The 16,188-nt window shown below is 37.7% G+C and overlaps 1 protein-coding gene across 28 annotated transcripts in view; it reads left to right on the top strand.

The window, feature by feature from the left end:
- The window catches only part of MYO3A (myosin IIIA), a 206,463-nt gene that overhangs the window by 90,388 nt on the left and 99,887 nt on the right, over positions 1-16,188 (top strand). For 27 of the 28 annotated variants that reach the window (XR_003681774.2, XR_003681775.2, XR_003681776.1 and 24 more), the window contains 4 exons: positions 9,766-9,865; positions 11,423-11,539; positions 12,759-12,863; positions 12,971-13,054. Coding sequence is in view for 24 of the 28 variants with exons in the window: in XM_028495288.1 (XP_028351089.1) it covers positions 9,766-9,865; positions 11,423-11,539; positions 12,759-12,863; positions 12,971-13,054 (406 nt within the window). In the remaining 4 variants the exon portion in view is untranslated. The remainder of the gene's footprint in view (positions 1-9,765; positions 9,866-11,422; positions 11,540-12,758; positions 12,864-12,970; positions 13,055-16,188) is intronic. The other variant, XM_055087760.1, reaches the window with a different exon arrangement.

Here is a 16,188-nt window from a genome sequence, read left to right as displayed (position 1 = left end):
ACACACACACACACACACACACACACACACACACACACACACACACACACACACACACATACACACACTTTACCTGGACAACCCAGCCTAAAATGTGGGTGTTGTTCCCTGTCCATGGATGAAAATGTAATTCCCCTATATTTATTCAGATAGGGTGGAGAGTGTTCATGAATTCTGTTTGGGGCCAGTTACATTTGATATGCCCATTAAACAGGAAAGCAGAGCTATCAAGTAGGCAGTGGGATATAAGAGTCTGGGCTTCAGGGGAGAAGCCCATGTCGGAGACAGTGGTTGAGTCATTCGCTTATAGACGTATTTGGTGCCATGACACAGATGAGGTCACTGAATGTGAGGGTTTGGGAATTTAGCTTAGGGAGAGGAGACAGAACCGGTGATTGAGGGACTGTGGCCCTCCAGGGAGGAGAAGCAGGGGAACGTGGTCTGTTGCGAACCACGTAAACCCAGTGTTTCAAGGAGAGAATGTGCATTTCTTCTAAAGAGCGCTGCAAGTTTTTAAAAACGGAGTAATGCTGAATTTGGACGCACCAAGTTCTTTCGTGATCTCGAAGAGAGTCCTCTCAGCAGGGTGGGGTGGAGGGCAGCCCCAGCTGGAAGAAGTTAAGGAAAGAGGTGAGGTGAGGAGGAGATAAAGAATAGGAACTACTGTTTAAGAAGCTCAGCTGTAAAAGGAGGAGAAATGGGGCAGTAGCTGGAAGGCATGGAGAATCAAAGGAGAGATTTTTTTTTTTATTCACCCTTCGGAATGTTTACTCCTTCATTCACAGGACTTCTCGAAAGCTATCCTGGCTGCTCTCATAATAACTCCTTTTAATTCCCATCTCCACATGAGTATTTCAAAGTCGCTTGCTTCAAACTCAACCTGTCCAAAATGGAACTTAATGCTGTCCCGTTCTGCCGCCGATGACAGGGGAGCATCACAGCAGTGACCCTGGAGGAAGCAGGTGTACAAGCACACCTGTGCCCAGAGCAGGAAAATGTATCCCTTGTCACCAGAGAGGAAGGAGGCTGGGAGGGTAAAATGGCACAAAGGTGAAATCCTGTCGACTTGTTTAAAAACTAGGTACGTATGAAAAAGAATAGGGCTTCCCTGGTGGCGCAGTGGTTGAGAGTCCGCCTGCCGATGCAGGGGACACGGGTTCGTGCCCCGGTCCGGGAAGATCCCACATGCCGCGGAGCGGCTGGGCCCGTGAGCCATGGCCGCTGAGCCTGCGCGTCCGGAGCCTATGCTCCGTAATGGGAGAGGCCACGACAGTGAGAGGCCTGTGTACTGCAGAAAAAAAAAAAAAAAAAGAATAAAAGGAAATATCAAAATGTCAACAGTGGTTATATTGGGGATGTAGTTCCAGGTGACATTTTTTCTTATACCTTTTGGTATTTTTCAGTTTTATTAAAAAAACAAAGTATACTTTTTACACTTATAAAAAATTAATGTAGTAAAGGTGATCATACACTCTCCATGACCCTTCATGCTATCATTCCTTGAAAAGTCAGACTATGTGAAACTCCTCAGCCATGTTTTTGTTTGTTTGTTTGTTTTTGTTTTTGGCCACACCACGTGGCTTGCGGGATCTTCGTTCCCCGACCAGAGATTGAACCCGTGCCCCGTGCAGTGGAAGCGTGGAGTCTTAACCACTGGACCGCCAGGGAAGGCCCAGCCGTGTTTGCTCTTAACCAGATTGTTTTGCTGTACTGATGTTTGTCTTACAGATACTTACAGTGGCACTAATAACTCTACACATTGAAGGAACTATGCTACTCCATCTTTGCAGCAAGATTCTACTTTATAGAAACTGTCTCTTCCCCGCTCTCTTTCTTGTCTCTGACCTAAGGGTGAGGAGAAGAAAGATGTCAGGAGCTCTTGGCCGATGGAGGATCAAATATTCTTGCAAACACCGGTGTCAGTTTCATTTCAACATCTAAAACTAGGTCACCCTAAAATAATAGCACAGAGGAGTCACATTCACAGCAGAAACAGACAAGATTTCTCAGTGGGAACATTTTTCTTCAGCCGCCAGATAACTATATGTGAAAGAGGAAGGGCTCTGTGAATGAAAAGAACAATCAAAAGTGTAGCTGAGCTGGGTGACGATGACATCTGTCACTCCAGTCATCGCCAGAGCTGATCTGCTCATCTGGCTGACCCGGCTGGTGTGTGCTCCTTCCCCAGCATCATTTCAAAACTGCACGATTGGCCAAAGGGGTCAAACTGCAGATCAATGAAAACTAGTCTTCCAGGGCACACCAGTGAGAGCCTGTCTGCCCATTGGTATTACCCATTGTGACTTTGTTAGTGGAATTTAAAGATGGATAAGGAAACTAAAAGAAAACCATTGATTATATTTCTGTTTACCAAAGGATTTCTGTACTACCCCAGTGGCTCCTGAATCACCTTAGGAGATGGAGCTTGATATTTACAAGAGAATATTTAACCAAAGTAAAAGCAAATAAAGCTGTTGGTTTACAGCAGTACAACTGAATAGTGAGGATAAAAGTTTAACAGGGAGCAGCAAAAGTTGTTTCTTTTTTCAGTGTGTAGAACTGAAATACAAGTGAAGCTATCCTAACCACCCCTGAGGTGTTTGTGACCTTTGACAACACAGAAAGAAAATATTTGTAGTCTGAAACGATGTCTCTCCAGTATTATGGAGTAAGTGAAAAATATAATCTGGTTAACAAGCTGTACTTTTCACAAGAGGACAAAAATCTTATTGGAGGGATTCTGACTTTGCCTTCTCCAAGTCTTACAGAAATTAAATATTTAATAAAGTAACATTGGAAATTAATTCTATAAAATGAAGGCAAAAGGAAAATGTAAAAAGTGTAAAAGTATCTTGAAAGATAGGGTAACGATGAAGATTGGACAATTTCCTTTGACAAATAATTATTTATTCATTCATTTATTCATCCTGCACATATTTATTGAGTACCTACTATGTCCCAGCTACTGTTTTAGGTGCTTAGGCTACATTAATGACCAAAAGAGACATGTATCAATAAGAAGATGTAAAATATTTTCACAATTGATGATTCTTTTTATTTTCATTCATAGAATACACCTTAAAAATAGTTTTTCTTAATCATTCATTACAACCTTAATAGCTTTTAAAGTGTTTAACTCATGAAAAAAAGCTTTTATAAACTAATTTATGCACCTGAATTAACTCTGCATGATTTGTGTAATTTCAAAGCCCTCGTGAAAATATACAGCTTTGTCCATTAATCTGGTAGTATTTGAAGCAATAACCAGTGCTGCATGCTTGATTTGAACATATTCTCCTTCAAAAATGAATCTGTCCAGACATATCTGTCCTAGCTGAAATGATCTTTTATGTTTATAATTTATTGTTAACTTTTCCATCAGAAGGTGTGTTCCATGTGAGCAGGGACTTTATCTGTTGTCTTCATAGCTTTATCCCAACTCCTAACAGTGCCTGAAACATATTAGATGCTCCAGAAATTTAAGTATTTGCTGAATGAATGAATGCAGTAGTGGATGTTGAAATGTACAATTTAAGGCTCTACCGTGTGTGTGTGTGTGTGTGTGTGTGTGTGTGTGTGTGTGTGTGTGTTTAGGGTGGGAGAAGTCTAATGAATCAGAGCAGGAATGGAGATATCTTATTAATCACTGGGTTCGTTGAGTTTTTGTGAACACATCACAAACTTGTTTACCTAACTTTTCACAATTCTTTAAATTAAAGGGAATTGGACTATTTTATTTAACTGCTTTTCTCACTCTTACACCTTATGATCTTATATGTGGTCAATTGTATAGTTTTTAAAATATTAAGTATTCTTGATGCAACTAATCATGCCACTTGAGAGAGTATAAATGTGAGTCCTTCACTCATGCTACTTTGTCGTGACAGCTGTAACTGTCTTTTTTTTTTTTTTTGGCCCCATTGTCTCTATTATATTTAAGATCCAACCAAGTGACAGCAATGCTGACAGTGCTTTCTAGAGCAGTCTATTGTGATGGCTGTGTCCAGCAGTCATTGGTGATGCAGAAATACATATATGGGAGAAATGTAAATAGGCAGTCCCCATGGCCAGGGGACTTCTCCAGTTAAACTGACCTCGTGGAGAGCAGCGCCGAACTCTGAAGCAGCGGGAGATGGGAGGGGAGTGTGCTGGCACCGACATATGCCTGACACCATGTGCCTTTTCACCACGTTCCTCCAGCACCTGACTGAGCATCCGCTCTGTTACCTGTAAAATCAGCCTGAGCACTGCAGTGACACAGGGAGGAGAAACAGAGAAAGGAAGAGTTGTTTGCTGATATGATGCCCATTTCCTGCTGAGATACTACCATCAGGGTATACATAGGACTTAATAATAAATACAACGAAGTCCTTCAGAATCAGTGATGCTCGTGAATCCTCCATCAGCAAGACCTGGGCCCGCGTTTCCTCACTCCCTGCTCAGTTTAGGCTGAGTTCAGTGTCATGTATTTACAGTTCATGCTTGAGGAGGGTAGAGGGGTCACCTCTGGGACAAAAAGAGAATGAAGACAACTAAATATGAAATAAATAGAAATTAAATATATAATTCAATATAAATATTAAATATAAAATATAAAGTAAATGAGGATTAAACCTATGATCATAAAGGCAATAATAATAATAATAATAATTTATTAACCATAGCAGGCCCTGAATGAATCACTTTACATGTATTGTATCATTTAATCTCACAACATCCTTATGAAATAGCCATTATTATTTCCATTTTATTTCTGAAGAAGCAGAGTAAGTTCCTTGCCCAAGGCCACATGGCTAGTCAGTGGTAGGGCCACAGCTGGAGTAATAGTAGCAATAAGGCATTTCCATATGCCCATTCTAAATGAGAGTTTTACAAGAAATAATCCATTTTGCTAATCCTTACAAAATCTTTTGTTATTTGATCTGAGCATTCAGATTCTAGAGCCCAGCCTCTTGACTGCAACGTTGGTGTCAATAATTCCATGATCTAAACAAAGGAAAGGATTTATATAGCTTCAGAAGTAACTTTTGATTTTCTGTATAACCACCTCAGAATTTAGTTCAATGTAGAATAATTTATCAGTCAACCCCTGTTCCTCACTGGCTTTATGGCCATTATTGCTGCCTGCTTGGCCAGTCCCCATATACCTTAGCCCCTCTACTCTTTAACTGGAGAGAAATCTAAATAAAGGATCTATGCTCTAGAATAGGGCCAAAGCATCTTCTCAAGTCCCCTGATGAAGTCTTTATGAATGGTAAAACCTAGTTTTTCAAAGTCATGGGAAAGGACTTTTTTCTCTTCAGAATGAAGCAGACAGCCATACGCTACAATAGTATACCTATCAGTACACAAACTTCGGTTGACAGAGAATTCCAGGGTTGGAAGAAGCAACAGAGATGATATGATTCAGCTTTTTAAATATTGTTAGTCTAGGTAAGATTATTAGCTTCCAGCATTTTTTGGTGATAACATGTCTATTTTAGGAAATGGTGATAGTGATAAGTTTATCTTCCCAAGTTAAAAGAGACAAGCCTAAAACTTGTGCGTTCAATACAAGATTGCTACCTTAATATCTCATGGTATCTCATATTCAGTGTTCTTTGAGTTTCAAGAGTTCTTGATATATTAGACATATTAATTCTTTGTCCATCATACATATTGCAAATATTTTTCCATTTTCTTTTTACTTGTGTTTTATTATACTCATATTAAAATTGTATTGTCAAATCTCTTCCATTTTTAAATTCTCCTTTCTATCTTTTCATACTTAAAATTCCATCTGTATCCCATTACTACACAGCCGTTCTTTTGCATCTTCTCCGAGAACTTTTATGATGACATTTTAAATCTATGTTTGTTAATCCATCTGGAATTAATTTTTACATAAAGAACATGATTCCCAAAATTTTAACCAGCTGTTCCAGCACAATTTCTTGAATTTTTTTCTTTCTCTACTAATTTGAAATGCCACATTTATCATCTAATATGTTCTTAGAATAGATGACCCTAAATTGCATTCACTACTTGAAGTTTAACTTTTCTTGGCTTTCTTTACCTAGTGATAATGTTTATTTCTAGAATATAGTAAAATGATTTTTTTTCTTTACTAAAACATGCTACTCCACCGTATTGTTTCCACACTCTGCCCTTTGATTAAAATATTCCGTTGGCTTCCCGTAGTGCCTGGAGTCCAGCCTCACCATGGACTACTGTCCCTCCTGCTGTTTCAGCTGCAGGGCTCGTGCCTGAGTCCAGGCTCCTTGTCACCATCCACTCCTTGTCATTCTCCAGGAACAGTCTTTGGATGCCAAATGGACCCATAAAAACAGATGGAAAAGTCAGGGCTCTTCACTTAAATTAAGTACATAATTGGATATCTTTCTCTATTTTCTTAAAAATCATATGTCATATGAGTTTCTTTGGAAATAAGGGGATACAAAAGATGATTCTTGTCGAGTTCAGCAAATGTGGAGACCAACTATGGGCAAATCCTGTGCCAGAAATTGTGGGAGATATGCATTCACTCATTCATTCAACTAATATTTATTGAGGACCTACTGTGTTCTCAATCATCTCCTTGTTCCAAGGACACAATGGGAAACTAAAGACACATAGTCTTCCGTATGTTGGAGCTTGTATTGTAGTAAGGGATTCAAATATTAGCTAAATTATCTACACAAATAAGTGCATAATTATACATTTTTGTAAATGCTATAAAAATTATTATGGAAACATCTAAGAATTGCAAGTAGGAGTAAAGCACTGTTCGTATTATTAGATACAAGTCCTTAATCAGATATATTATTTGCAAATGTTTTCTGCCAGCCTGTGACTTCACTTTTCTCTTAACAGTGTCTTTTTTTTTTTAATAGTTTTTTACTTTATAAATTTATTTATTTATTTATTTATTTTTGGCTGTGTTGGGTCTTCATTGCTGTGCGCAGGCTTTCTCTAGTTGTGCCAAGCGGGGGCTAATCTTCGTTGCAGTGTGTGGGCTTCGCATTGCGGTGTCTTCTCTTGCTGTGGAGCATGGGCTCTAAACGTGCGGGCTTCAGTAGTTGTGGCACGCGGGCTCTAGAGCGCAGGCTCAGTAGTTGTGGCGCACGGGCTTAGTTGCTCCGCGGCATGTGGGATCTTCCCAGACCAGGGCTCGAACCCGTGTCCCCTGCATTGGCAGGCGGATTCTTAACCACTGCGCCACCAGGGAAGCCCAGAAATTTTTCATTTTAATGAAGTCTACCTTATCACTTTTTTCTTTCATGGATGATGTTTTGGGTGTTGTGTCCATACACTCATTTCTACACCCAAGGTTATCTAGCTTTTTTCTCCTATATTATCTTCTAGAAGTTTTATATTTTACATTTAGACCTATGACTTATCTATTTATTTATTTTAACATCTTTATTGGAGTATAATTGCTTTACAATGGTGTGTCAGTTTCTGCTTTATAACAAAGTGAATCAGTTATACAAATACATATATCCCCATATCCCCTCCCTCTTGCGTCTCCCTCCCTCCCACCCTCCCTATCCCACCCCTCTAGGTGGTCACAAAGCACCGAGCTAATCTGCCTGTGCTATGTGGCTGCTTCCCACTAGCTATCTATTTTACATTTGGTAGTGTATATATGCTATGACTTATTTTAACTTAATTTTTGTGAAAATTTTGTAAGTTTAGTGTCTAGATTCTTTTTTTTTTTTTTTTCTGCATGTGGATGTCCAACCATTCTAGCACCATGCTGAGGAACTTTACAGTCTAGTAAAGGCAGTAAGACCTGTGCACAAGTGATTGACTGAAAAGACTTAACTAAGATATTTGTCCAGAAAGATGTACAGAATTATGCTGAGGGTTTAAAACAGGTGGCATTTGAGGTAGACTGTGAAAAGTTTCATCACACAGATGGGACTGAGGAGGAAATTAAAAGACAAAGGACAAATCTTACTTATTTTAAAAATCTCACTCTGAGTGCAGCGTTGAGAAGGACATCAGAGGCAAAGGTGGCAGCAGGGAGGCTGCTGTGGTGTGAGATGAACTGTAGTGGAGGTGATGGTGGGGAGAAAGGTTTGGTGCTGGATTGGATTCGATGAAAGAGCTGAGGGGATTTGTACATAGGTTGCAGGAGGGGTATGAGAAAAAGTCAGGAGCCAGGGGCTAGGCTGACAAGCAGACGAATGGATCACCGTGGGCTGAGATGAAGTCATAGGCAGGAGCAGGTTTGGGACCTACTAAGTCAGCCACCTTCACAGCCAAGCGAAGCTTCGAGTGAGCAGCCGGGTGCTTAGGTCTGGAGATGAGCAGAGCTGTCAGTGCACGAGTGGTATTTAAAGCGATGAAATCAGGAAGTACACGTTGACAGAGAAGAAAATAGCTCTAAGGACCGAAGCTTGGGAGACTCAAAAATGTGACAGTAGGAAGATGAGGAGGAACCAGAAAAAGATACTGAGATGGAGATGCCAGTGAGGTAAGGAAGAGAATCAAGAGAAGGACATAAGACACCAAGACAAATGTCTTCAGGAAGAGTTTGTCAAGTGCTGCCAGTAGGTTAAGTAAAATGAGGGCTTAGAATGGACCGTTGGACTCAGCAATGTGAAGAAGGTCACTGTTGTCCTTAATGGAAGCTGTTTCCGTGGAGCGTGATGACAGCCTGACTGACATGGGTTTTCTGGGTGGGTGGAGTGAAATTGAAGAAGTTAAGTATAGATAATTCTTTTGAGGATTTTTGCTATAAAGCAAGGAAATGGAACGGTAGATGGAGGAAACAAACTCAAGGACAGGTGGTTTGTTTGATTGTTTGTTTCTTTGGGGGAAGATGTTATAACGGTCGAGAGGGAGAAATGAGTGATACAGGAGAGAAAGAGGACCCAGCAAGAGTGATATCCTTGAGTAAGTGAGAGGAGATGGAATCGAGCGCACAAAACGGGATTGGCTATAGGTAGAGGGGGGACCATTATCAATAGTGACTTAATTCTCTAAGCAATGAGAAACCATTACAGTTTGGTGGGTAAGTGGTATGATTCTTATCATGCTTCGTAATCTGCGTGTTCCTTCCCCTTTCACCAATGGACAGATTCAAATGCATAGCAGTCTGCCCAAAAATAAACACTGAAAATGCAGTTATGCTCAAAATAGAGTGGATTTCATGTCCAGAAAAGTTGAAACAAACCCTTGTGTTTACCTCAGCAACTTCTCCAGACCTCATGTCAGATCAAGATCTTTACGCTGTTATTGAAATTGCTGAAATGCTTCACTTTGAAAAGAAACTTCCTAGTACCTGAAATCAATTTTCTGCGTACATTTTACCTTTTAAAAGTCCCCAGTGTGGCTTATTTTGTATTCCTCTTCAATTCTGCTGCATAAGAATTTTTCAAATTATCATTCCTTGACTACCAGTGGGCTAACACCACCTCAGACACAACTGGAAATCTAGTGAGTGGAAATCGCTCCAACTCACCACTTTGTAACAGATTAAATCACACATCGGAATTTAGAGGAAGCTTTAAAGAATATTATATATAAGGGAGTTCTTGATGGAAATAATGAGCTCTTTTGATCATCCACGAAGTAAGTTTAATGTGTTGCAATTTCCCAGTGAAGAGGAGAAGACAGCAAATACATGAGGCCGTTTTCTGGTAAATTGTGATCGTTGAATTTAGCAAATCAGCTTCATAGATGTTTTTCAGTTTCTTAGTATCTAAATTTGACTTTTACTATGATTAGTAATAAGTTCTCAAATCAGAAAGGGTTTTCTTTTTTATTGCTCCACAGGCATGAACGTCTTTACACCAAGAAAAGTAACTTCAGCAGATCTTTAATTTCCAGCCTCAAGGATGTAGATGATTTAGCAACCCTAGAAGTTTTGGATGAGGTAAGAAACTCAGCTTAATTAAACTTAAATGTTCTGTCTATTTAAAAAAATTTATAGAAGTGGTTTGAGCAGGAGGCTCTTTGAATAGCATCTGTAGGTTTCATGCTTTCTTCATCTCTTAGCTTCCTGGTCATCTCTCCTGTCTTCAGTTTTACTGTGTGTACTTCACATTTGCAGATCTCTCCAGCCTGGTGTCAACTTTTTCTTCTTTTTTATATTCAAATTACAGAAGTGCTAGTTCCCACAAGCTTGAGTCGCTTAGGTCCGAGACCCCTTCCTCCCCTCAGTTCTCCCCAGGAGTCTCAAAGGGGTGATTTGCTTCCTGCATCACCATCTCAGTGGCACGACCTAAAGCCTCGAACATACCTTGAGAGCCTGTCTGTTACCATGGTCAGTGGACCCCTCGTGGGATCCACCTTTTAAAAGCCCACCTTTTAGGGAAATGAATTCTGCTTGAAACTTATTATCCCAGTGACCTCAGAAATATTTCAGACATCTCTCATGAAGGTACCAGTCCAAGCCAGTAAATTATAGTCTCATCCTCTTTTTCCTCATCACCTTTTATTTCAGATAATCACATCATTAGAGAAATAATAAGGCTCCTTTTCAGTAAAAGGTTGGGATCACTACCCTGCCTGATCCACAGGCTTTTCTTTTTTTTAATACTTCTGGTACATTCCTGAGCATTTTGCTTAAACATGTAGCAAATCAGGAGGCATATTCTGAACCGAAGTAGTCATTTGGTAAATTTTGGGTTGCATAAGTACTTCCTCAGAATAATCTTTCTTGAGAACATCAAACATCTTGTAATCAAATAGTGTTTGTAAGCCAGAGATTGCCAACACCTTTATGAATCTTTGTCTATTAGATTTTCCAATGATGTGAAATCCTAAGCTTGTGGATTATAAAGAAGGCTTTACTAATCATATTGCTGACCTATGTATTAAACACTGGGTTTGTTTGTTTCTATTGTCTATGTTTTATTTTTTTGTCTCTCTTTTGACCCAAGATCTTTTGGTCTTGTGTCATATACTATAAATGATGATGTCTGGCACTGTTAAAATTGATTCCATGTATTCATATGATTTATCAATTGTGGAAGTTACTTTTCTGTACTTTTTACTCTGCCTCAAAGCCAGACATTTAAGCAAAGGAACTAAGACATTCCACAGAGCCATTGAATAACCTTCATTTGGAATAAAATCATGTTCACTATATCTTCTCTTCCCTTTTCTAGTGTTCTTTCTCTTCAGCTACTGCATTTACTTACTTCCTTGAAAGCATTGTGTATATATAATCCCTGTAACATGTAATATATTCTGTGGAAAACACAGGGAACAATGACATCCCTCTACAGCTCTCGAAAGAGAAGAAAATACCCATCAAGGGGAAGGATAGTTGCTGACCGGAGGTTACACTTCTTACTCTCAAGAGATCTATTTCTTTCTGATCCTTCCTCCAGATTCCAGATGTCTTAGTTCTTATCATTTACTTTTAAAATGATAATTGACCATCAGTGATTTTTAACCAAAAGAGATTATTTTTATTTCGTTATAGAATACAGTCTCAGAGCAGCTTGAGAAGTGTTACTCCAGAGATCAGATTTACTTCTATGTGGGAGACATACTCATTGCTCTTAACCCTTTTCAGAGTCTGGGTCTTTATTCCACAGAGGTATGTGGTGTGGCTTGTACACATTTTCTTACTTTGTACAAAAATTTGTACTCTTCAGGTATTTAAATTAATTTAATTTAATCTAATCCTTTGAATAAACAGTTAAATAATTATTGTTAAAACGTAGAGATAGGAAAAAACAGAAGATGAATCTATCTGGATGCAGTCTGTGGTCTTTGTGTGAGATATGTTAATTACTTCTTGTCATTGGTAATTGGTAACTGGTCCACACTACATATCATATCAATAAACAGATGCCTAAAAAGTATAGACTTAATGTCTACCTCTGAACCAAGTATAGGAGAGCAAAAGTAAAATTACATTGTAGATGTAGGTACTATATACTTAATGGCTGTAAAACTCATCATTATGAGTTTAAAAATTCCTTCTGGTTAATTTTTTAATATCAGACAATATGTTTTATGAATATAAGCACATAATTATCCATTATTCACCCCTAATGTTTAAATATAGAATAGTGTTCTGGAGTTAAGCTAGGCTGTTTTTCATTTGCAATTAGGTGCATACTCTTCTAGCTGTTTGTGTACTCTAGAATATTATATTGTATTATAATATTATATTACTCTAGAATAATACTGTGTTTAATATAATTTTTTTGTGTGAAAAGTATGTAGTTCTCTCAGCCTCTGCCACTTTAAGATTTACAAGAATAATGGCATATTTATGAACCTTGACCAAGTTTTAGAAGACCTGGGCTTTAGCACAAATTCTGCTATCAATTAACTGTGTGATCTTGGGCAAAGCAAATGAGAAAGTGTATGTTAAATGATATGAAAGGAAAAAAGTAGTGATCGTATGTCATACATTATTATATCCAAGGAATAGTCAACAAAATGATACCTGATTGTCTTTGTAAAGTATCTGCTTATTTAAGGAAATCATAGTATTTTGAAACTTTAAGTTCTGCTTTGGAAGTGGTATGCACTTCCCAAAGAGTCTTCTTTTAAATACCACTGCCAAAGTGATGTCATATTATGTCATATCATTCTTCCCTGTTGTTTTATGTCCAACTTTTATTTTACATAATTGTCCATGATTTGTGCATGTATGTGTGTATGTAATATAGATGTAATGTTTTGGTGGTATGAAGCTGTATTTTGATTCACCTTTTGCTTTAAAAATTAGCACTCTATCTGTAAATAAATAGGGTTTAAACAAAAACAAAAGCCCTACAACACATGTTCTTTTTAACCTTTAGCATTCCAAACTGTATATTGGAGCAAAGAGAACTGCCAATCCTCCTCACATTTTTGCCATGGCTGACTTAGGATACCAGTCTATGATAACATATAATTCAGATCAGGTAAGGAGAGTCTCACATTTTTAGAAATTCTCCTCTTAGTTTCTCGTGTGTCAGCTGAATTTTGTGAGGATAAAGTCTTCTTACAGTTTCCTTTTCTCACTGTGCAGTGCATTGTTATTTCTGGGGAAAGTGGTGCTGGAAAGACTGAAAGTGCTCATCTCTTAGTTCAGCAGCTGACAGTGCTTGGAAAGGTATAATTTAATTTTTCTCTGTCCTAACAGAAATATTTGTTATGCTTCAGAATTTAATTTAACTGATTAGGTTAATAGTTACAAATTTCCACATTTAATAATGCACAGAAATTATAACACACTTGTTGTCCTTTGTGAGTTTAAAATATAACAACATAAAGAGCATATGTTTTGTTTCAAGCAAATTCTAACTTTTCTCACTCTTAGTAGGCAAGGCTTTATAGAGGTGATTTTCTCTCTTTTTTGCCCTAACGTATTCACTGAATGCTTTCCTTACTTCCTCTTCCTTTGTTACCAGCAAGATAAAGGGGAGTCAATATACAAAAATTAATTATATTTATATATTATATACATACTAACAATGATCATTTTAAACTTAAATGTATCATTTATATTAGCACCATGAAACATGAACTATTGAAATCTAGATCTTACAAAACATGTGCAAAGATTTGTATGCTGAAAAATAGAAAAAGTTGATAAAAGAAATCAAAGAAGACCTGAGTAATAGGAGAGATATGACATGTTCATGGATTAAAAGACTCAATATTATTAAGATGTCAGTTCTCCACAGATTGATCTGTAGATTCAATGTAGTTTACAGTAAAAATCCCAGCAGGATTTTATTTTTTTTTTAGAAACTGACAAACTGAATCAAAAATGTATATGGAAAGGCAAAGGAACTATAATTATCAGTTTTGAAAAAGAACAAAATTGGAGGACGAATAAATACGACCTGATTTCAAGACTCACTATAAAAGCTGTGATAGTCAAGACAGTGTGTTATTAAAGAAAAGATGGTATACAGATCAATGGAATAGAACAAAGAATCTGGACATGTATGATTTATTGATTTTCAGCAAAGGTGCAAGGTCAATTAATGATAGTCTTTTAACAAACGGTGCTGGAATATGCGCATACAAAAGGATTGAACCTTACTCTAGACCACACATGCTATAAAAAATTAACTTCAAATGGATCATAGACCTAAAGATTAAACCAAAAACTATAAAATTTCTAGAAGAAAATTATGTCAGTTAACTTTGTTCTTTGTCATTTTGGGTCAGGCAAAGAGCTGTTAGATGCAACATAAAAAGCATAATCCATAAAGGGAAAAGTTTGATTTCACCAAAATTAAGAACATTCTGTTCTCTGAATGATAGTGTTAAGAAAATGAAAACACAAGCTACAGACTCAGAGACACTATTTGCAAGTCACATATCTAATAAAAGACTTGTATCCAGAAGATATATTTTTAAAAACTCTTAAAATTCCATAATAAGAAATCAAATAACAATTTAAAAATGAACAAAAAAGTTGAGTAGCCATTTCAGCAAAGATAATATGTAAATGGCAAAAAAAGCAAATGAAAATATGATGTTCAACACCAGTAGTCATTAGGGAAATGCAAATTAAAACCACAGTGAGACACCATTACATAGCCATTAAAATGGCTAAATATTTTTTTTAAAACCTGACAATGCTAAGTGCTGGCAAGAACATAGAGGAACTGAATGAAACTCTCGTGTATTGCTGATGAGAATGCAAAATGGTACAGCCACTTTGGAAAACAGCTCAGAAGTTTCTTAGGAAGTCTAACCATACTTATCATACAACCCAGCAATCCTACTCCTAGGTATTTGTTCAAGTGAAATGAAAACCCATGTTCATATAAAAAAGCTACAGACAAATAATTTATAGCAGCTTTGTTCATAATCCCCAGGGAGTGGAAACAACAGAACTAGGAAATGAATAAACAAACTATGGTACATCCATGCCATGGAATATTACTCAGCAATAAAAAATAATGAACACTGATACAAGCAATGAAGCTCACTGGATGAGATTTGGATAAATCTCAAATGCATTAGGCTAAGTCAGAGAAGCAGATTAAGAAGACTACATGTATGGTTCACTTGCTGTGTCATTCTTGCAGATTTAAAACCGTAGGCACAAAAACAAATCAGGGATTTTTGGCAGCTGAGAGTGGAGGGAAGGGTTGCAAAGAGTAATGAGACAGTTTTGGGGGTGATGGGATTGTTCTGTATGTGGACTATAGTGGGAAGTTTATGGTCACTTATGTTTGTAAAAACTTTCAGAACTATATAAAGGATGAATCTCACTCTATGTAATTTTACCTTAATTTTTAAAAATGGGATGTTGAGGATAGAGACTTGGTTTGATTTTCCAAGTAGAGTCCTTGAAATAAGATAAATGAAGAATAATGTGTTCTCATTAGGCTAATGGCTAAAAAAGAAAAATCATTGTGTACAACTTATCCCTGCGAAAATGTTTATAGTGATTTGCATAGTTAGAAGTAGCGTCATCTTAAAATTTTTGCTGTCACAGTGATTATAGGAATCTTGTGCTACAAAGCACTGTGGGTACAAGTCCAGACCCAACCACTGTATAAAAGGGTGCCTCATGGTGTCAAAACAGCTACTTAATTGAGTCTAATTCATTTTCAAAATAATGTGTCGAAAGAATTTCACGTTCCTGTTAAAAATCAATTGACTCATTATATGGTTTCCATCATGGGTGTGGGTATGGACTAGAAATATACTAGTAACCAGGCCTGTGACCCCTCAGAACTGGAAGAGCCAGTAGAGGCCAGGAAGGGGGGCCTGCCTCAGGGCTGTCATCTCAATCCCTTCCCCATCCACTTCCCTCTCCTTCTGGGATAAGCATCACTCTACAAGCTTTTAAGTTCACTGAAATAAATGTTATTTTGGAGAGAGTTGGGATGGTGTGACACAGCATACTCTCCTGGCATGGAAGAGTTGAACACCTGAATTAATTTACTCAGGGGCCTTCCGCAAGGGCCTTTGCTATTCTTTCTTGATTTGTGAAGTCAGTAGAGGCTCTCGTCAATAACGGATTAACTCGTATGAATGCTGTTTTGTGGATGTCAGCACATCTAATGTTTATTTAATATCTTTATCTTGTGCTAGATCTAAAAATGTGACTTGATATTAATTGGAGATGGTGATATAAAAACAAAAGAATTCTACCCTTATCGGGACTGAGTGTGTCTTTTAGTTATCTCCTTGATAAAGATTTAGCAGATGCAAAAATGGTATGTTTGGTGGATGGAATTTACCTTTGTAATACATAGTCTTCAAAACCTTACGTAG

Source organism: Physeter macrocephalus, chromosome 11, assembly GCF_002837175.3.
Source record: "Physeter macrocephalus isolate SW-GA chromosome 11, ASM283717v5, whole genome shotgun sequence".
Classification (NCBI taxonomy): domain Eukaryota; kingdom Metazoa; phylum Chordata; class Mammalia; order Artiodactyla; family Physeteridae; genus Physeter; species Physeter macrocephalus.
This window is presented reverse-complemented; position numbering and strand designations above follow the sequence as displayed.